We start from the raw sequence: 23,984 nt of genomic DNA, 5'->3' as shown, positions 1-23,984 counted from the left end.
CTAATATTACCAGCTACAGAAGATCAGATATTAGTAGTATCAGTACTAATATTACCAGCTACAGTAGATTAGATAGTAGTATCAGTACTAATATTACCAGCTACAGTAGATTAGATATTAGTAGTATCAGTACTAGTATTACCAGCTACAGTAGATTAGATAGTAGTAGTATCAGTACTAATATTACCAGCTACAGTAGATCAGATAGTAGTAGTATCAGTACTAATATTACCAGCTACAGTAGATTAGATAGTAGTAGTATCAGAACTAATATTACGAGCTACAGTAGATCAGATATTAGTAGTATCAGTATTAATATTACCAGCTACAGTAGATCAGATATTAGTAGTATCAGTATAAATATTACCAGCTACAGTAGATCAGATAGTAGTATCAGAACTAATATTACCAGCTACAGTACATTAGATATTAGTAGTATCAGTACTAGTATTACCAGCTACAGTAGATTAGATAGTAGTAGTATCAGTATTAATATTACCAGCTACAGTAGATCAGATATTAGTATCAGAACTAATATTACCAGCTACAGTAGATCAGATATTAGTAGTATCAGAACTAATATTACCAGCTACAGTAGATCAGATAGTAGTAGTATCAGTACTAATATTACCAGCTACAGTAGATTAGATAGTAGTAGTATCAGTACTAGTATTACCAGCTACAGTAGATCAGATAGTAGTAGTATCAGTACTAATATTACCAGCTACAGTAGATTAGATAGTAGTAGTATCAGTACTAGTATTACCAGCTACAGTAGATTAGATAGTAGTAGTATCAGTACTAGTATTACCAGCTACAGTAGATTAGATAGTAGTAGTATCAGTACTAATATTACCAGCTACAGTAGATTAGATAGTAGTAGTATCAGTACTAGTATTACCAGCTACAGTAGATTAGATAGTAGTAGTATCAGTACTAGTATTACCAGCTACAGTAGATTAGATAGTAGTAGTATCAGTACTAGTATTACCAGCTACAGTAGATTAGATAGTAGTAGTATCAGTACTAATATTACCAGCTACAGTAGATTAGATAGTAGTAGTATCAGTACTAGTATTACCAGCTACAGTAGATCAGATAGTAGTAGTATCAGTACTAATATTACCAGCTACAGTAGATCAGATAGTAGTAGTATCAGTACTAATATTACCAGCTACAGTAGATTAGATAGTAGTAGTATCAGTACTAATATTACCAGCTACAGTAGATTAGATAGTAGTAGTATCAGTACTAGTATTACCAGCTACAGTAGATCAGATAGTAGTAGTATCAGTATTAATATTACCAGCTACAGTAGATCAGATAGTAGTATCAGAACTAATATTACCAGCTACAGTACATTAGATATTAGTAGTATCAGTACTAGTATTACCAGCTACAGTAGATTAGATAGTAGTAGTATCAGTATTAATATTACCAGCTACAGTAGATCAGATATTAGTATCAGAACTAATATTACCAGCTACAGTAGATCAGATATTAGTGTCAGAACTAATATTACCAGCTACAGTAGATCAGATATTAGTAGTATCAGAACTAATATTACCAGCTACAGTAGATCAGATAGTAGTAGTATCAGTACTAATATTACCAGCTACAGTAGATCAGATAGTAGTAGTATCAGTACTAATATTACCAGCTACAGTAGATCAGATAGTAGTAGTATCAGTACTAATATTACCAGCTACAGTAGATCAGATAGTAGTAGTATCAGTACTAATATTACCAGCTACAGTAGATCAGATAGTAGTAGTATCAGTACTAATATTACCAGCTACAGTAGATTAGATAGTAGTAGTATCAGTACTAATATTACCAGCTACAGTAGATTAGATAGTAGTAGTATCAGTACTAATATTACCAGCTACAGTAGATCAGATAGTAGTAGTATCAGTACTAATATTACCAGCTACAGTAGATCAGATAGTAGTAGTATCAGTACTAATATTACCAGCTACAGTAGATCAGATATTAGTAGTATCAGTACTAATATTACCAGCTACAGTAGATCAGATAGTAGTAGTATCAGTACTAATATTACCAGCTACAGTAGATCAGATAGTAGTAGTATCAGTACTAATATTACCAGCTACAGTAGATCAGATATTAGTAGTATCAGTACTAATATTACCAGCTACAGTAGATTAGATAGTAGTAGTATCAGTACTAGTATTACCAGCTACAGTAGATCAGATAGTAGTAGTATCAGTACTAATATTACCAGCTACAGTAGATCAGATAGTAGTAGTATCAGTACTAATATTACCAGCTACAGTAGATCAGATAGTAGTAGTATCAGTACTAATATTACCAGCTACAGTAGATTAGATAGTAGTAGTATCAGTACTAGTATTACCAGCTACAGTAGATCAGATAGTAGTAGTATCAGTATTAATATTACCAGCTACAGTAGATCAGATAGTAGTATCAGAACTAATATTACCAGCTACAGTACATTAGATATTAGTAGTATCAGTACTAGTATTACCAGCTACAGTACATTAGATATTAGTAGTATCAGTACTAGTATTACCAGCTACAGTAGATTAGATAGTAGTAGTATCAGTATTAATATTACCAGCTACAGTAGATCAGATATTAGTGTCAGAACTAATATTACCAGCTACAGTAGATCAGATATTAGTAGTATCAGTACTAATATTACCAGCTACAGTAGATCAGATATTAGTAGTATCAGTACTAATATTACCAGCTACAGTAGATCAGATATTAGTAGTATCAGTACTAATATTACCAGCTACAGTAGATCAGATAGTAGTAGTATCAGTACTAGTATTACCAGCTACAGTAGATCAGATAGTAGTAGTATCAGTACTAATATTACCAGCTACAGTAGATCAGATAGTAGTAGTATCAGTACTAATATTACCAGCTACAGTAGATCAGATAGTAGTAGTATCAGTACTAATATTACCAGCTACAGTAGATCAGATAGTAGTAGTATCAGTACTAATATTACCAGCTACAGTAGATCAGATAGTAGTAGTATCAGTACTAATATTACCAGCTACAGTAGATCAGATAGTAGTAGTATCAGTACTAATATTACCAGCTACAGTAGATCAGATATTAGTAGTATCAGTACTAATATTACCAGCTACAGTAGATCAGATATTAGTAGTATCAGTACTAATATTACCAGCTACAGTAGATCAGATATTAGTAGTATCAGTACTAATATTACCAGCTACAGTAGATCAGATAGTAGTAGTATCAGTACTAATATTACCAGCTACAGTAGATCAGATAGTAGTAGTATCAGTACTAATATTACCAGCTACAGTAGATCAGATAGTAGTAGTATCAGTACTAATATTACCAGCTACAGTAGATCAGATAGTAGTAGTATCAGTACTAATATTACCAGCTAGAGTAGATCAGATAGTAGTAGTATCAGTACTAATATTACCAGCTAGAGTAGATCAGATAGTAGTAGTATCAGTACTAATATTACCAGCTACAGTAGATCAGATAGTAGTAGTATCAGTACTAATATTACCAGCTACAGTAGATCAGATATTAGTAGTATCAGTACTAATATTACCAGCTACAGTAGATCAGATATTAGTAGTATCAGTACTAATATTACCAGCTACAGTAGATCAGATATTAGTAGTATCAGTACTAATATTACCAGCTACAGTAGATCAGATAGTAGTAGTATCAGTACTAATATTACCAGCTACAGTAGATCAGATAGTAGTAGTATCAGTACTAATATTACCAGCTACAGTAGATCAGATATTAGTAGTATCAGTATTAATATTACCAGCTACAGTAGATCAGATATTAGTAGTATCAGTATTAATATTACCAGCTACAGTAGATCAGATATTAGTAGTATCAGTATTAATATTACCAGCTACAGTAGATCAGATAGTAGTAGTATCAGTATTAATATTACCAGCTACAGTAGATCAGATAGTAGTAGTATCAGTATTAATATTACCAGCTACAGTAGATCAGATAGTAGTAGTATCAGTATTAATATTACCAGCTACAGTAGATCAGATAGTAGTAGTATCAGTATTAATATTACCAGCTACAGTAGATCAGATAGTAGTAGTATCAGTACTAATATTACCAGCTACAGTAGATCAGATAGTAGTAGTATCAGTACTAATATTACCAGCTACAGTAGATCAGATAGTAGTAGTATCAGTACTAATATTACCAGCTACAGTAGATCAGATAGTAGTAGTATCAGTACTAATATTACCAGCTACAGTAGATCAGATAGTAGTAGTATCAGTACTAATATTACCAGCTACAGTAGATCAGATAGTAGTAGTATCAGTACTAATATTACCAGCTACAGTAGATCAGATAGTAGTAGTATCAGTACTAATATTACCAGCTACAGTAGATCAGATAGTAGTAGTATCAGTACTAATATTACCAGCTACAGTAGATCAGATAGTAGTAGTATCAGTACTAATATTACCAGCTACAGTAGATCAGATAGTAGTAGTATCAGTACTAATATTACCAGCTACAGTAGATCAGATAGTAGTAGTATCAGTACTAGTATTACCAGCTACAGTAGATCAGATAGTAGTAGTATCAGTACTAATATTACCAGCTACAGTAGATCAGATAGTAGTAGTATCAGTACTAGTATTACCAGCTACAGTAGATCAGATAGTAGTAGTATCAGTACTAATATTACCAGCTACAGTAGATCAGATAGTAGTAGTATCAGTACTAATATTACCAGCTACAGTAGATCAGATAGTAGTAGTATCAGTACTAATATTACCAGCTACAGTAGATCAGATAGTAGTAGTATCAGTACTAATATTACCAGCTACAGTAGATCAGATAGTAGTAGTATCAGTACTAATATTACCAGCTACAGTAGATCAGATAGTAGTAGTATCAGTACTAATATTACCAGCTACAGTAGATCAGATATTAGTAGTATCAGTACTAATATTACCAGCTACAGTAGATCAGATATTAGTAGTATCAGTACTAATATTACCAGCTACAGTAGATCAGATATTAGTAGTATCAGTACTAATATTACCAGCTACAGTAGATCAGATATTAGTAGTATCAGTACTAATATTACCAGCTACAGTAGATCAGATATTAGTAGTATCAGTACTAATATTACCAGCTACAGTAGATCAGATATTAGTAGTATCAGTACTAATATTACCAGCTACAGTAGATCAGATATTAGTAGTATCAGTACTAGTATTACCAGCTACAGTAGATCAGATATTAGTAGTATCAGTACTAATATTACCAGCTACAGCAGATCAGATATTAGTAGTATCAGTACTAGTATTACCAGCTACAGCAGATCAGATATTAGTAGTATCAGTACTAATATTACCAGCTACAGTAGATCAGATATTAGTAGTATCAGTACTAGTATTACCAGCTACAGTAGATCAGATAGTAGTAGTATCAGTACTAATATTACCAGCTACAGTAGATCAGATATTAGTAGTATCAGTACTAATATTACCAGCTACAGTAGATCAGATATTAGTAGTATCAGTACTAGTATTACCAGCTACAGTAGATCAGATAGTAGTAGTATCAGTACTAATATTACCAGCTACAGTAGATCAGATATTAGTAGTATCAGTACTAATATTACCAGCTACAGTAGATCAGATATTAGTAGTATCAGTACTAGTATTACCAGCTACAGTAGATCAGATATTAGTAGTATCAGTACTAATATTACCAGCTACAGTAGATCAGATATTAGTAGTATCAGTACTAATATTACCAGCTACAGTAGATCAGATATTAGTAGTATCAGTACTAATATTACCAGCTACAGTAGATCAGATATTAGTAGTATCAGTACTAGTATTACCAGCTACAGTAGATCAGATATTAGTAGTATCAGTACTAATATTACCAGCTACAGTAGATCAGATAGTAGTAGTATCAGTACTAATATTACCAGCTACAGTAGATCAGATATTAGTAGTATCAGTACTAATATTACCAGCTACAGTAGATCAGATATTAGTAGTATCAGTACTAATATTACCAGCTACAGTAGATCAGATATTAGTAGTATCAGTACTAATATTACCAGCTACAGTAGATCAGATATTAGTAGTATCAGTACTAATATTACCAGCTACAGTAGATCAGATATTAGTAGTATCAGTACTAATATTACCAGCTACAGTAGATCAGATATTAGTAGTATCAGTACTAATATTACCAGCTACAGTAGATCAGATATTAGTAGTATCAGTACTAGTATTACCAGCTACAGTAGATCAGATATTAGTAGTATCAGTACTAATATTACCAGCTACAGCAGATCAGATATTAGTAGTATCAGTACTAGTATTACCAGCTACAGCAGATCAGATATTAGTAGTATCAGTACTAGTATTACCAGCTACAGCAGATCAGATATTAGTAGTATCAGTACTAATATTACCAGCTACAGTAGATCAGATATTAGTAGTATCAGTACTAGTATTACCAGCTACAGTAGATCAGATATTAGTAGTATCAGTACTAATATTACCAGCTACAGTAGATCAGATATTAGTAGTATCAGTACTAATATTACCAGCTACAGTAGATCAGATATTAGTAGTATCAGTACTAGTATTACCAGCTACAGTAGATCAGATAGTAGTAGTATCAGTACTAATATTACCAGCTACAGTAGATCAGATATTAGTAGTATCAGTACTAATATTACCAGCTACAGTAGATCAGATATTAGTAGTATCAGTACTAATATTACCAGCTACAGTAGATCAGATATTAGTAGTATCAGTACTAATATTACCAGCTACAGTAGATCAGATATTAGTAGTATCAGTACTAGTATTACCAGCTACAGTAGATCAGATATTAGTAGTATCAGTACTAGTATTACCAGCTACAGTAGATCAGATATTAGTAGTATCAGTACTAATATTACCAGCTACAGTAGATCAGATATTAGTAGTATCAGTACTAGTATTACCAGCTACAGTAGATCAGATATTAGTAGTATCAGTACTAATATTACCAGCTACAGTAGATCAGATATTAGTAGTATCAGTACTAATATTACCAGCTACAGTAGATCAGATAGTAGTAGTATCAGTACTAATATTACCAGCTACAGTAGATCAGATATTAGTAGTATCAGTACTAATATTACCAGCTACAGTAGATCAGATATTAGTAGTATCAGTACTAATATTACCAGCTACAGTAGATCAGATATTAGTAGTATCAGTACTAGTATTACCAGCTACAGTAGATCAGATATTAGTAGTATCAGTACTAATATTACCAGCTACAGTAGATCAGATATTAGTAGTATCAGTACTAGTATTACCAGCTACAGTAGATCAGATAGTAGTAGTATCAGTACTAATATTACCAGCTACAGTAGATCAGATAGTAGTAGTATCAGTACTAATATTACCAGCTACAGTAGATCAGATATTAGTAGTATCAGTACTAATATTACCAGCTACAGTAGATTAGATAGTAGTAGTATCAGTACTAATATTACCAGCTACAGTAGATCAGATATTAGTAGTATCAGTACTAATATTACCAGCTACAGTAGATCAGATATTAGTAGTATCAGTACTAATATTACCAGCTACAGTAGATCAGATAGTAGTAGTATCAGTACTAATATTACCAGCTACAGTAGATCAGATAGTAGTAGTATCAGTACTAATATTACCAGCTACAGTAGATCAGATAGTAGTAGTATCAGTACTAATATTACCAGCTACAGTAGATCAGATAGTAGTAGTATCAGTACTAATATTACCAGCTACAGTAGATCAGATATTAGTAGTATCAGTACTAGTATTACCAGCTACAGTAGATTAGATAGTAGTAGTATCAATACTAGTATTACCAGCTACAGTAGATCAGATAGTAGTAGTATCAGTACTAATATTACCAGCTACAGTAGATTAGATAGTAGTAGTATCAGTACTAATATTACCAGCTACAGTAGATCAGATAGTAGTAGTATCAGTACTAATATTACCAGCTACAGTAGATCAGATAGTAGTAGTATCAGTACTAATATTACCAGCTACAGTAGATCAGATAGTAGTAGTATCAGTACTAATATTACCAGCTACAGTAGATCAGATAGTAGTAGTATCAGTACTAATATTACCAGCTACAGTAGATCAGATAGTAGTAGTATCAGTACTAATATTACCAGCTACAGTAGATCAGATAGTAGTAGTATCAGTACTAATATTACCAGCTACAGTAGATCAGATATTAGTAGTATCAGTACTAATATTACCAGCTACAGTAGATCAGATATTAGTAGTATCAGTACTAATATTACCAGCTACAGTAGATCAGATATTAGTAGTATCAGTACTAATATTACCAGCTACAGTAGATCAGATATTAGTAGTATCAGTACTAATATTACCAGCTACAGTAGATCAGATATTAGTAGTATCAGTACTAATATTACCAGCTACAGTAGATCAGATATTAGTAGTATCAGTACTAATATTACCAGCTACAGTAGATCAGATATTAGTAGTATCAGTACTAATATTACCAGCTACAGTAGATCAGATATTAGTAGTATCAGTACTAATATTACCAGCTACAGTAGATCAGATATTAGTAGTATCAGTATTAATATTACCAGCTACAGTAGATCAGATATTAGTAGTATCAGTACTAATATTACCAGCTACAGTAGATCAGATATTAGTAGTATCAGTACTAATATTACCAGCTACAGTAGATCAGATATTAGTAGTATCAGTACTAATATTACCAGCTACAGTAGATCAGATATTAGTAGTATCAGTACTAATATTACCAGCTACAGTAGATCAGATAGTAGTAGTATCAGTACTAATATTACCAGCTACAGTAGATCAGATAGTAGTAGTATCAGTACTAATATTACCAGCTACAGTAGATCAGATAGTAGTAGTATCAGTACTAATATTACCAGCTACAGTAGATCAGATAGTAGTAGTATCAGTACTAATATTACCAGCTACAGTAGATCAGATAGTAGTAGTATCAGTACTAATATTACCAGCTACAGTAGATCAGATAGTAGTAGTATCAGTACTAATATTACCAGCTACAGTAGATCAGATATTAGTAGTATCAGTACTAATATTACCAGCTACAGTAGATCAGATATTAGTAGTATCAGTACTAATATTACCAGCTACAGTAGATCAGATATTAGTAGTATCAGTACTAATATTACCAGCTACAGTAGATCAGATATTAGTAGTATCAGTACTAATATTACCAGCTACAGTAGATCAGATATTAGTAGTATCAGTACTAATATTACCAGCTACAGTAGATCAGATATTAGTAGTATCAGTACTAATATTACCAGCTACAGTAGATCAGATATTAGTAGTATCAGTATTAATATTACCAGCTACAGTAGATCAGATATTAGTAGTATCAGTATTAATATTACCAGCTACAGTAGATCAGATATTAGTAGTATCAGTACTAATATTACCAGCTACAGTAGATCAGATATTAGTAGTATCAGTACTAATATTACCAGCTACAGTAGATCAGATATTAGTAGTATCAGTACTAATATTACCAGCTACAGTAGATCAGATATTAGTAGTATCAGTACTAATATTACCAGCTACAGTAGATCAGATATTAGTAGTATCAGTACTAATATTACCAGCTACAGTAGATCAGATATTAGTAGTATCAGTACTAATATTACCAGCTACAGTAGATCAGATAGTAGTAGTATCAGTACTAATATTACCAGCTACAGTAGATCAGATATTAGTAGTATCAGTACTAATATTACCAGCTACAGTAGATCAGATAGTAGTAGTATCAGTACTAATATTACCAGCTACAGTAGATCAGATAGTAGTAGTATCAGTACTAATATTACCAGCTACAGTAGATCAGATAGTAGTAGTATCAGTACTAATATTACCAGCTACAGTAGATCAGATAGTAGTAGTATCAGTACTAATATTACCAGCTACAGTAGATCAGATAGTAGTAGTATCAGTACTAATATTACCAGCTACAGTAGATCAGATAGTAGTAGTATCAGTACTAATATTACCAGCTACAGTAGATCAGATATTAGTAGTATCAGTACTAATATTACCAGCTACAGTAGATCAGATATTAGTAGTATCAGTACTAATATTACCAGCTACAGTAGATCAGATATTAGTAGTATCAGTACTAATATTACCAGCTACAGTAGATCAGATAGTAGTAGTATCAGTACTAATATTACCAGCTACAGTAGATCAGATAGTAGTAGTATCAGTACTAATATTACCAGCTACAGTAGATCAGATAGTAGTAGTATCAGTACTAATATTACCAGCTACAGTAGATCAGATATTAGTAGTATCAGTACTAATATTACCAGCTACAGTAGATCAGATATTAGTAGTATCAGTACTAATATTACCAGCTACAGTAGATCAGATATTAGTAGTATCAGTACTAATATTACCAGCTACAGTAGATCAGATATTAGTAGTATCAGTACTAATATTACCAGCTACAGTAGATCAGATATTAGTAGTATCAGTACTAATATTACCAGCTACAGTAGATCAGATATTAGTAGTATCAGTACTAATATTACCAGCTACAGTAGATCAGATATTAGTAGTATCAGTACTAATATTACCAGCTACAGTAGATCAGATATTAGTAGTATCAGTACTAATATTACCAGCTACAGTAGATCAGATATTAGTAGTATCAGTACTAATATTACCAGCTACAGTAGATCAGATATTAGTAGTATCAGTACTAATATTACCAGCTACAGTAGATCAGATATTAGTAGTATCAGTACTAATATTACCAGCTACAGTAGATCAGATATTAGTAGTATCAGTACTAATATTACCAGCTACAGTAGATCAGATAGTAGTAGTATCAGTACTAATATTACCAGCTACAGTAGATCAGATAGTAGTAGTATCAGTACTAATATTACCAGCTACAGTAGATCAGATAGTAGTAGTATCAGTACTAATATTACCAGCTACAGTAGATCAGATAGTAGTAGTATCAGTACTAATATTACCAGCTACAGTAGATCAGATAGTAGTAGTATCAGTACTAATATTACCAGCTACAGTAGATCAGATAGTAGTAGTATCAGTACTAATATTACCAGCTACAGTAGATCAGATAGTAGTAGTATCAGTACTAATATTACCAGCTACAGTAGATCAGATAGTAGTAGTATCAGTACTAATATTACCAGCTACAGTAGATCAGATAGTAGTAGTATCAGTACTAATATTACCAGCTACAGTAGATCAGATAGTAGTAGTATCAGTACTAATATTACCAGCTACAGTAGATCAGATATTAGTAGTATCAGTACTAATATTACCAGCTACAGTAGATCAGATATTAGTAGTATCAGTACTAATATTACCAGCTACAGTAGATCAGATATTAGTAGTATCAGTACTAATATTACCAGCTACAGTAGATCAGATAGTAGTAGTATCAGTACTAATATTACCAGCTACAGTAGATCAGATAGTAGTAGTATCAGTACTAATATTACCAGCTACAGTAGATCAGATAGTAGTAGTATCAGTACTAATATTACCAGCTACAGTAGATCAGATAGTAGTAGTATCAGTACTAATATTACCAGCTACAGTAGATCAGATAGTAGTAGTATCAGTACTAATATTACCAGCTACAGTAGATCAGATAGTAGTAGTATCAGTACTAATATTACCAGCTACAGTAGATCAGATAGTAGTAGTATCAGTACTAATATTACCAGCTACAGTAGATCAGATAGTAGTAGTATCAGTACTAATATTACCAGCTACAGTAGATCAGATATTAGTAGTATCAGTACTAATATTACCAGCTACAGTAGATCAGATATTAGTAGTATCAGTACTAATATTACCAGCTACAGTAGATCAGATATTAGTAGTATCAGTACTAATATTACCAGCTACAGTAGATCAGATATTAGTAGTATCAGTACTAATATTACCAGCTACAGCAGATCAGATATTAGTAGTATCAGTACTAATATTACCAGCTACAGTAGATCAGATATTAGTAGTATCAGTACTAATATTACCAGCTACAGTAGATCAGATATTAGTAGTATCAGTACTAATATTACCAGCTACAGTAGATCAGATATTAGTAGTATCAGTACTAATATTACCAGCTACAGTAGATCAGATATTAGTAGTATCAGTACTAATATTACCAGCTACAGTAGATCAGATAGTAGTAGTATCAGTACTAATATTACCAGCTACAGTAGATCAGATAGTAGTAGTATCAGTACTAATATTACCAGCTACAGTAGATCAGATATTAGTAGTATCAGTACTAATATTACCAGCTACAGTAGATCAGATATTAGTAGTATCAGTACTAATATTACCAGCTACAGTAGATCAGATATTAGTAGTATCAGTACTAGTATTACCAGCTACAGCAGATCAGATATTAGTAGTATCAGTACTAATATTACCAGCTACAGTAGATCAGATATTAGTAGTATCAGTACTAGTATTACCAGCTACAGTAGATCAGATATTAGTAGTATCAGTACTAATATTACCAGCTACAGTAGATCAGATATTAGTAGTATCAGTACTAATATTACCAGCTACAGTAGATCAGATATTAGTAGTATCAGTACTAGTATTACCAGCTACAGTAGATCAGATAGTAGTAGTATCAGTACTAATATTACCAGCTACAGTAGATCAGATATTAGTAGTATCAGTACTAATATTACCAGCTACAGTAGATCAGATATTAGTAGTATCAGTACTAGTATTACCAGCTACAGTAGATCAGATATTAGTAGTATCAGTACTAATATTACCAGCTACAGTAGATCAGATATTAGTAGTATCAGTACTAGTATTACCAGCTACAGCAGATCAGATATTAGTAGTATCAGTACTAATATTACCAGCTACAGTAGATCAGATATTAGTAGTATCAGTACTAATATTACCAGCTACAGTAGATCAGATATTAGTAGTATCAGTACTAGTATTACCAGCTACAGTAGATCAGATAGTAGTAGTATCAGTACTAATATTACCAGCTACAGTAGATCAGATATTAGTAGTATCAGTACTAATATTACCAGCTACAGTAGATCAGATATTAGTAGTATCAGTACTAATATTACCAGCTACAGTAGATCAGATATTAGTAGTATCAGTACTAATATTACCAGCTACAGTAGATCAGATATTAGTAGTATCAGTACTAGTATTACCAGCTACAGTAGATCAGATATTAGTAGTATCAGTACTAGTATTACCAGCTACAGTAGATCAGATATTAGTAGTATCAGTACTAGTATTACCAGCTACAGTAGATCAGATAGTAGTAGTATCAGTACTAATATTACCAGCTACAGTAGATCAGATAGTAGTAGTATCAGTACTAATATTACCAGCTACAGTAGATCAGATATTAGTAGTATCAGTACTAATATTACCAGCTACAGTAGATCAGATATTAGTAGTATCAGTACTAGTATTACCAGCTACAGTAGATCAGATAGTAGTAGTATCAGTACTAGTATTACCAGCTACAGTAGATCAGATAGTAGTAGTATCAGTACTAATATTACCAGCTACAGTAGATCAGATAGTAGTAGTATCAGTACTAATATTACCAGCTACAGTAGATCAGATAGTAGTAGTATCAGTACTAATATTACCAGCTACAGTAGATCAGATATTAGTAGTATCAGTACTAATATTACCAGCTACAGTAGATCAGATATTAGTAGTATCAGTACTAATATTACCAGCTACAGTAGATCAGATAGTAGTAGTATCAGTACTAATATTACCAGCTACAGTAGATCAGATAGTAGTAGTATCAGTACTAATATTACCAGCTACAGTAGATCAGATATTAGTAGTATCAGTACTAATATTACCAGCTACAGTAGATCAGATAGTAGTAGTATCAGTACTAATATTACCAGCTACAGTAGATCAGATAGTAGTAGTATCAGTACTAATATTACCAGCTACAGTAGATCAGATATTAGTAGTATCAGTACTAATATTACCAGCTACAGTAGATTAGATATTAGTAGTATCAGTACTAATATTACCAGCTACAGTAGATCAGATAGTAGTAGTATCAGTACTAATATTACCAGCTACAGTAGATCAGATATTAGTAGTATCAGTACTAATATTACCAGCTACAGTAGATCAGATATTAGTAGTATCAGTACTAATATTACCAGCTACAGTAGATCAGATATTAGTAGTATCAGTACTAATATTACCAGCTACAGTAGATCAGATAGTAGTAGTATCAGTACTAATATTACCAGCTACAGTAGATTAGATATTAGTAGTATCAGTACTAATATTACCAGCTACAGTAGATCAGATAGTAGTAGTATCAGTACTAATATTACCAGCTACAGTAGATCAGATAGTAGTAGTATCAGTACTAATATTACCAGCTACAGTAGATCAGATATTAGTAGTATCAGTACTAATATTACCAGCTACAGTAGATCAGATATTAGTAGTATCAGTACTAATATTACCAGCTACAGTAGATCAGATATTAGTAGTATCAGTACTAATATTACCAGCTACAGTAGATCAGATAGTAGTATCAGTATTAATATTACCAGCTACAGTAGATCAGATAGTAGTAGTATCAGTACTAGTATAGCCCCTCACCATTTCCCTCCGTAGTTCTCAGTGAGGATAGCGATCATCCTCTCTACTGATCCCAGGATGGCTCTGTGGATGATGACTGGCCTCTGCTTATCATCTCCATCATGGCTACACACACACACACACACACACACACACACATTTCCATCAGACACATGTAGCATAAAAAGAAAGTCCTCAAAATGATCTTTAGTTCCACACAGTGCCCCTGTTCTCCCCATTTCTAGCCAGTTGACAAACCAACTACAGAAGACCATTAGAAATAATGTGACCAATCACGATGCTGCTCTGTCAACAAACTCCTGTCTAGCAACCAATCTAAAACTGTGTCACAGAGATGTCAGAGGAAGTGTTACCTGACAAAGGTGAGGTTGAAGCGGATTGGTAGCTGGAAGTCCAGCTGGATGGTGGCACACTGGTGGTATCGACCAATAGCATCCTTGATCTGGATGTCAATCTACAACCGGGTATAACACACATCATGGCGTCACGACAGCATGGCGTCACCACAGCATGGCGTCACCACAGCATGGCGTCACCACAGCATGGCGTCACCACAGCATGGCGTCACCACAGCATGGCGTCACCACAGCATGGGGTCACCACAGCATGGCGTCACCACAGCATGGCGTCACCACAGCATGGCGTCACCACAGCATGGCGTCACCACAGCATGGGGTCACCACAGCATGGGGTCACCACAGCATGGCGTCACCACAGCATGGGGTCACCACAGCATGGGGTCACCACAGCATGGCGTCACCACAGCATGGCGTCACCACAGCATGGCGTCACCACAGCATGGCGTCACCACAGCATGGGGTCACCACAGCATGGCGTCACCACAGCATGGCGTCACCACAGCATGGCGTCACCACAGCATGGCGTCACCACAGCATGGCGTCACCACAGCATGGGGTCACCACAGCATGGGGTCACCACAGCATGGGGTCACCACAGCATGGGGTCACCACAGCATGGGGTCACCACAGCATGGGGTCACCACAGCATGGGGTCACCACAGCATGGCGTCACCACAGCATGGCGTCACCACAGCATGGCGTCACCACAGCATGGGGTCACCACAGCATGGCGTCACCACAGCATGGCGTCACCACAGCATGGCGTCACCACAGCATGGCGTCACCACAGCATGGCGTCACCACAGCATGGCCTATAAGTAATGCTTCCATTCCTCCATGATGAGTTAGTTTGACATAGTTGAGACACCATATTCCCTTTTGATCCTTATAACGTTCAATACAACATGATAACATTGGTAGGTCTTACCTTGGGTCCGTAGAAGGCCCCGTCTCCAGGGTTGAGGACCCACTTCTCGCCAAACTCATTCAGACTGTTCTCCAGTTGCTGCAATCACACAGGAGAGAACAGAGTTAAGGTTGGAGCAGGGCTGCCAAATGACCAACCTACATTTGGTCATCTAGTAGACACTCTTATCCACAACAACCACATATCTCCAGTATATATATATATATATATAACAGTATATGCTTAACTTTACAAACACTTCATCGTTGCATTAACCCTTCATAAACAACGCAGTATATCACTGGGGCTGTATTATCTGACCCTGTATATAGTATGGTATTATCTGACCCTGTATATAGTATGGTATTAACTGACCCTGTATATAGTATGGTATTAACTGACCCTGTATATAGTATGTATATAGTATGGTACTAACCTGACCTTGTATATAGTATGGTATTAACTGACCCTGTATATAGTATGGTATTAACCTGACCCTGTATATAGTATGGTATTAACCTGACCCTGTATATAGTATGGTATTAACTGACCCTGTATATAGTATGGTATTAACTGACCCTGTATATAGTATGGTATTAACCGACCCTGTATATAGTATGGTATTAACCTGACCCTGTATATAATATGGTATTAACTGACCCTGTATATAGTATGGTATTAACTGACCCTGTATATAGTATGGTATTAACTGACCCTGTATATAGTATGGTATTAACTGACCCTGTATATAGTATGGTATTAACTGACCCTGTATATAGTATGGTATTAACTGACCCTGTATATAGTATGGTATTAACTGACCCTGTATATAGTATGGTATTAACCTGACCCTGTATATAGTATGGTATTAACTGACCCTGTATATAGTATGGTATTAACTGACCCTGTATATAGTATGGTATTAACCTGACCCTGTATATAGTATGGTATTAACCTGACCCTGTATATAGTATGGTATAAAATGACCCTGTATATAGTATGGTATTAACTGACCCTGTATATAGTATGGTATAAACTGACCCTGTATATAGTATGGTATTAACCTGACCCTGTATATAGTATGCTATTAACTGACCCTGTATATAGTATGGTATTAACCTGACCCTGTATATAGTATGGTATTAACTGACCCTGTATATAGTATGGTATTAACTGACCCTGTATATAGTATGGTACTAACTGACCCTGTATATAGTATGGTATTAACTGACCCTGTATATAGTATGGTATTAACCTGACCCTGTATATAGTATGGTATTAACCTGACCCTGTATATAGTATGGTATTAACTGACCCTGTATATAGTATGGTATTAACCTGACCCTGTATATAGTATGGTATTAACCTGACCCTGTATATAGTATGGTATTACCTGACCCTGTATATAGTATGGTATTAACTGACCCTGTATATAGTATGGTATTAACTGACCCTGTATATAGTATGGTATTAACTGACCCTGTATATAGTATGGTATTAACTGACCCTGTATATAGTATGGTATTAACCTGACCCTGTATATAGTATGGTATTAACCTGACCCTGTATATAGTATGGTATTAACTGACCCTGTATATAGTATGGTATTAACCTGACCCTGTATATAGTATGGTATTAACCTGACCCTGTATATAGTATGGTATTAACCTGACCCTGTATATAGTATGGTATTAACCTGACCCTGTATATAGTATGGTATTAACCTGACCCTGTATATAGTATGGTATTAACTGACCCTGTATATAGTATGGTATTAACCTGACCCTGTATATAGTATGGTATTAACCTGACCCTGTATATAGTATGGTATTAACTGACCCTGTATATAGTATGGTATTAACCTGACCCTGTATATAGTATGGTATTAACCTGACCCTGTATATAGTATGGTATTAACCTGACCCTGTATATAGTATGGTATTAACCTGACCCTGTATATAGTATGGTATTAACCTGACCCTGTATATAGTATGGTATTAACCTGACCCTGTATATAGTATGGTATTAACCTGACCCTGTATATAGTATGGTATTAACCTGACCCTGTATATAGTATGGTATTAACTGACCCTGTATATAGTATGGTATTAACTGACCCTGTATATAGTATGGTATTAACTGACCCTGTATATAGTATGGTATTAACTGACCCTGTATATAGTATGGTATTAACTGACCCTGTATATAGTATGGTATTAACTGACCCTGTATATAGTATGGTATTAACTGACCCTGTATATAGTATGGTATTAACCTGACCCTGTATATAGTATGGTATTAACCTGACCCTGTATATAGTATGGTATTAACCTGACCCTGTATATAGTATGGTATTAACCTGACCCTGTATATAGTATGGTATTAACCTGACCCTGTATATAGTATGGTATTAACCTGACCCTGTATATAGTATGGTATTAACTGACCCTGTATATAGTATGGTATTAACTGACCCTGTATATAGTATGGTATTAACCTGACCCTGTATATAGTATGGTATTAACCTGACCCTGTATATAGTATGGTATTAACCTGACCCTGTATATAGTATGGTATTAACCTGACCCTGTATATAGTATGGTATTAACCTGACCCTGTATATAGTATGGTATTAACTGACCCTGTATATAGTATGGTATTAACCTGACCCTGTATATAGTATGGTATTAACCTGACCCTGTATATAGTATGGTATTAACTAACCCTGTATATAGTATGGTATTAACTAACCCTGTATATAGTATGGTATTAACCTGACCCTGTATATAGTATGGTATTAACCTGACCCTGTATATAGTATGGTATTAACTGACCCTGTATATAGTATGGTATTAACCTGACCCTGTATATAGTATGGTATTAACCTGACCCTGTATATAGTATGGTATTAACCTGACCCTGTATATAGTATGGTATTAACCTGACCCTGTATATAGTATGGTATTAACTGACCCTGTATATAGTATGGTATTAACTGACCCTGTATATAGTATGGTATTAACTGACCCTGTATATAGTATGGTATTAACCTGACCCTGTATATAGTATGGTATTAACTGACCCTGTATATAGTATGGTATTAACCTGACCCTGTATATAGTATGGTATTAACCTGACCCTGTATATAGTATGGTATTAACTGACCCTGTATATAGTATGGTATTAACTGACCCTGTATATAGTATGGTATTAACTGACCCTGTATATAGTATGGTATTAACCTGACCCTGTATATAGTATGGTATTAACTGACCCTGTATATAGTATGGTATTAACCTGACCCTGTATATAGTATGGTATTAACCTGACCCTGTATATAGTATGGTATTAACCTGACCCTGTATATAGTATGGTATTAACCTGACCCTGTATATAGTATGGTATTAACTGACCCTGTATATAGTATGGTATTAACCTGACCCTGTATATAGTATGGTATTAACTTGTATGCTTGTGTACTTTGTGTTCTTATTTTTATATCTTGTGTGTTTTTGTTCTCCCTTGTTATTTGTAGTATTACATTGTTATTTATTACGGCCTTGTTTGGTTAGAGCTGTACTTGGGCCTGTGACATTGAAACGTAATAAACCCTTGATCAAGTATCGTTACCTTCTCAGCCCGATCCCAGACCGCAGGCTCTCCCAGGAACTTCTCAGGTCGGGTGGACAGGTTGAGTTTGAAGGAGAAACCAAAACAGTCGTAGACTGTACGCAGGAAGTCCAGGCAACCCTTAATCTCCTCCTCAATCTGGAGGAAAAGACAAACACACACAGCTTTAGTCAAGGCTTCATGGTGTCTTAAATAGTGTGACAGCTGAAATGGTCCACTGGAAGAGTCTTGGTGATTATCCCAGGAGGTGAACTCGCTAACTGACCCATTCCGTGTGGCGCTACATGGAGAAGAGGAGTGTGCCTGACCCGCAGGAGGGTTATAAGGTCTGACCCGCAGGAGGGCTATAAGGTCTGACCCGCAGGAGGGCGATAAGGTATGACCCGCAGGAGGGCGATAAGGTATGACCCGCAGGAGGGCGATAAGGTATGACCCGCAGGAGGGCGATAAGGTATGACCCGCAGGAGGGCGATAAGGTCTGCCCCGCAGGAGGGTTAAGGTCTGCCCCGCAGGAGGGTTAAGGTCTGCCCCGCAGGAGGGTTAAGGTCTGCCCCGCAGGAGGGTTAAGGTCTGCCCCGCAGAAGGGTTAAGGTCTGCCCCGCAGGAGGGTTAAGGTCTGCCCCGCAGGAGGGTTAAGGTCTGCCCCGCAGGAGGGTTAAGGTCTGCCCCGCAGGAGGGTTAAGGTCTGCCCCGCAGGAGGGTTAAGGTCTGCCCAGCAGGAGGGTTATAAGGTCTGCCCCGCAGGAGGGTTAAGGGTAAAGGTCTGACCCACAGGAGGGTTAAGGGTAAAGGTCTGACCCGCAGGAGGGTTAAGGTCTGACCCGCAGGAGGGTTAAGGGTAAAGGTCTGACCCGCAGGAGGGTTAAGGGTAAAAGTCTGACCTGCAGGAGGGTTAAGGGTAAAGGTCTGACCCGCAGGAGGGTTAAGGGTAAAGGTCTGACCCGCAGGAGGGTTAAGGGTAAAGGTCTGACCCGCAGGAGGGTTAAGGGTAAAGGTCTGACCCGCAGGAGGGTTAAGGGTAAAGGTCTGACCCGCAGGAGGGTTAAGGGTAAAGGTCTGACCCGCAGGAGGGTTAAGGGTAAAGGTCTGACCCGCAGGAGGGTTAAGGGTTAAGGTCTGACCCGCAGGAGGGTTAAGGGTTAAGGTCTGACCCGCAGGAGGGTTAAGGTCTGACCCGCAGGAGGGTTAAGGTCTGACCCGCAGGAGGGTTAAGGTCTGACTGCTCCACTAGTGATTGGGGGGGATGTTTTACGATGTATCGAACTCTTCGTTTTGACAATACCACAATATTATTTTTGCGCTAGTTGGCTCTACCTGCACAACAACTTTCTCCCGTCACGGCTAATTCTTTTTAAATAGGGAGCCACATTTGTTTTCAGCATATTTATTTCCCTGACTGATCAAAAAAACTATTTCTCATTGCCCTCCTGTCCCTCTGCAGCAGACATATGGTGAGCAATATGTTTGGAACATTGAATCGTAATACACAAAATCATGAGAAATCGTATTGGCAACTAAGTATTATATGAGATAGTCCCTGGTAATTCACAGCCCTACACACACACACACACACACTGCTTACCTGGTCCATGATGCAGAAGATACAGTGCATTAAAATATTCAGACCCCTTGACTTTTTCCACATTTTGTTACATTACAGCCTTATTCTAAAATTGATTAAATAATTGTATTCCCTCAATCTACACACAATAACCCATAATGACAAAGTGAAAACAGAAATACCTTATTTACATAAGTATTCATACCCTTTTCTATGAGACTCAAAATTGAGCTCAGGTGCATCCTGTTTCCATTGATCATCCTTGAGATGTTTCCTTGGTCAGGGAGGTAACCAAAAACCTGATGGTCACTGACAGAGATCCAGAGATCCTCTGTGGAGATTGGAGAACCTTCTAGAAGGACAACCATCTCTGCAGCACTCCACCAATCAGGCCTTTATGGTAGAGTGAAGCCACGCCAGACAGAAGCCACACCTCAGTAAAAGACACATGACAGCCAGCTTGGAGTTTGCCAAAAGGCACCTACAGGACTCCCAGACCATGAGAAACAAGATTCTCTGGTCTGATGAAACCAAGATTGAACTCCTTGGCCTGAATGCCAAGTGTCACGTCTGGAGGAAACCTGGCACCATTTCTACAGTGAAGCATGGTGGTGGCAGCATCATGCTGTGGGGATGTTTTTCAGCGGCAGGGACTGGGAGACTAGTCAGGATCGAGGGAAAGTTGAAAGGAGCAACGTAAAGAGAGATCCTTGATGAAAACCTGCTCCAGAGCGCTCAGGACCTCAGACTGGGGCGAAGGTTCACCTTCAAACAGGACGACACTAAGCACACAGCCAAGACAACGCAGGAGTGGCTTCGGGACAAGTCTCTGAATGTCCTTGAGTGGCCCAGCCAGAGCCCGGACTTGAAACCGATCGAACATCTCTGGAGACCTGAAAATAGCTGTGCAGCGACACTCCCCATCCAACCTGACAGAGCTTGAGAGGATCTGCAGAGAAGAATGGGAGGAACTCCCCAAATACAGGTGTGCCAAGCTTGTAGCGTCATACCCAAGAAGACTCGAGGCTGTAAACGCTGCCAAAGGAGCTTCAACAAAGTACTGAGTAAAGGGTCTGAATACTTAAAATGTGATATTTCAGTTATTTATTTTTAATAAATTTGCCAACATTTCTCAACCTGTTTATGCTTTATCATTATGGGGTATTGTGTTTTTCATCCACTGTAACGTAACAAAATACGGATAAAGGGGTCTGAAAACTTTCCAAATGCTAACCCGGTCCGGTCCCCATAACGCGTACCCGGTCCGGTCCCCATAACGCGTACCCGGTCCGGTCCCCATAACGCGTACCCGGTCCGGTCCCCATAACGCGTACCCGGTCCGGTCCCCATAACGCGTACCCGGTCCGGTCCCCATAACGCGTACCCGGTCCGGTCCCCATAACGCGTACCCGGTCCGGTCCCCATAACGCGTACCTGGTCCATGGTGCAGAAGATGTGGGCGTCGTCCTGCTGGAAGCGTCGTACACGGGTCAGACCAGTCAGAGCGCCAGACAGCTCGTTACGATGCAGCACGCCGAAGTCGGCCATTCGCAGAGGCAGCTCCCTCCAGGACCGCGGCCGGTGGTCGAACATCAGACTAGAAATGGGGGAGGGGCAAAGAGAGTCACCGTGAGAGACAGCGACAGACAGGGCGAGCGACAGACAGGGCGAGATAGTTTTTTTGCATCACCTGAACCAAACTGCTGTTGCTTATTCTTCTTCTTGGTAGATTGGTAACTATGGGTAACCAGGGTAATTATGGGTAACCAGGCCAGCTCCGTACAGCATAGCTCACCAGTAGCTCAGTAGTATGAAAACCCTAAAGCTGTACTCAGGAGGCTCAGTAGTATGAAAAGCCCCCAAGCTGTACTCAGGAGGCTCAGTAGTATGAAAGCCCCCAAGCTGTACTCAGGAGGCTCAGTAGTATGAAAGCCCCCAAGCTGTACTCAGGAGGCTCAGTAGTATGAAAAGCCCCCAAGCTGTACTCAGGAGGCTCAGTAGTATGAAAAGCCCCCAAGCTGTACTCAGGAGGCTCAGTACTATGAAAACCCTAAAGCTGTACTCAGGAGGCTCAGTACTATGAAAACCCTAAAGCTGTACTCAGGAGGCTCAGTAGTATGAAAAGCCCCCAAGCTGTACTCAGGAGGCTCAGTAGTATGAAAGCCCCCAAGCTGTACTCAGGAGGCTCAGTAGTATGAAAAGCCCCCAAGCTGTACTCAGGAGGCTCAGTAGTATGAAAAGCCCCCAAGCTGTACTCAGGAGGCTCAGTAGTATGAAAAGCCCCCAAGCTGTACTCAGGAGGCTCAGTAGTATGAAAAGCCCCCAAGCTGTACTCAGGAGGCTCAGTACTATGAAAACCCCCAAGCTGTACTCAGGAGGCTCAGTAGTATGAAAAGCCTAAAGCTGTACTCAGGAGGCTCAGTAGTATGAAAAGCCTAAAGCTGTACTCAGGAGGCTCAGTAGTATGAAAAGCCCCCAAGCTGTACTCAGGAGGCTCAGTAGTATGAAAAGCCCCCAAGCTGTACTCAGGAGGCTCAGTAGTATGAAAACCCCCCAAGCTGTACTCAGGAGGCTCAGTAGTATGAAAAGCCCCCAAGCTGTACTCAGGAGGCTCAGTAGTATGAAAAGCCCCCAAGCTGTACTCAGGAGGCTCAGTAGTATGAAAGCCCCCAAGCTGTACTCAGGAGGCTCAGTAGTATGAAAGCCCCCAAGCTGTACTCAGGAGGCTCAGTAGTATGAAAAGCCCCCAAGCTGTACTCAGGAGGCTCAGTAGTATG

The 23,984-nt window shown here is 37.3% G+C and overlaps 1 protein-coding gene across 1 annotated transcript in view; it reads right to left on the bottom strand.

Annotated features, from left to right (window-relative positions):
* tars1 (threonyl-tRNA synthetase 1) overlaps positions 1-23,984 on the bottom strand; it is an 84,796-nt gene that overhangs the window by 4,471 nt on the left and 56,341 nt on the right. The window contains exons 12-16 of the mRNA XM_071404430.1: positions 22,642-22,804; positions 19,647-19,784; positions 16,038-16,115; positions 15,104-15,204; positions 14,751-14,855 (exon numbers count right to left, since the gene is read on the bottom strand). Coding sequence (XP_071260531.1) covers positions 14,751-14,855; positions 15,104-15,204; positions 16,038-16,115; positions 19,647-19,784; positions 22,642-22,804 — 585 coding nt within the window. The remainder of the gene's footprint in view (positions 1-14,750; positions 14,856-15,103; positions 15,205-16,037; positions 16,116-19,646; positions 19,785-22,641; positions 22,805-23,984) is intronic.

Source organism: Salvelinus alpinus, chromosome 5, assembly GCF_045679555.1.
Source record: "Salvelinus alpinus chromosome 5, SLU_Salpinus.1, whole genome shotgun sequence".
Lineage (NCBI taxonomy): Eukaryota > Metazoa > Chordata > Actinopteri > Salmoniformes > Salmonidae > Salvelinus > Salvelinus alpinus.
Note: the sequence above shows the minus strand (reverse complement) of the source record. Positions and strands in the feature narration are given on the sequence as shown.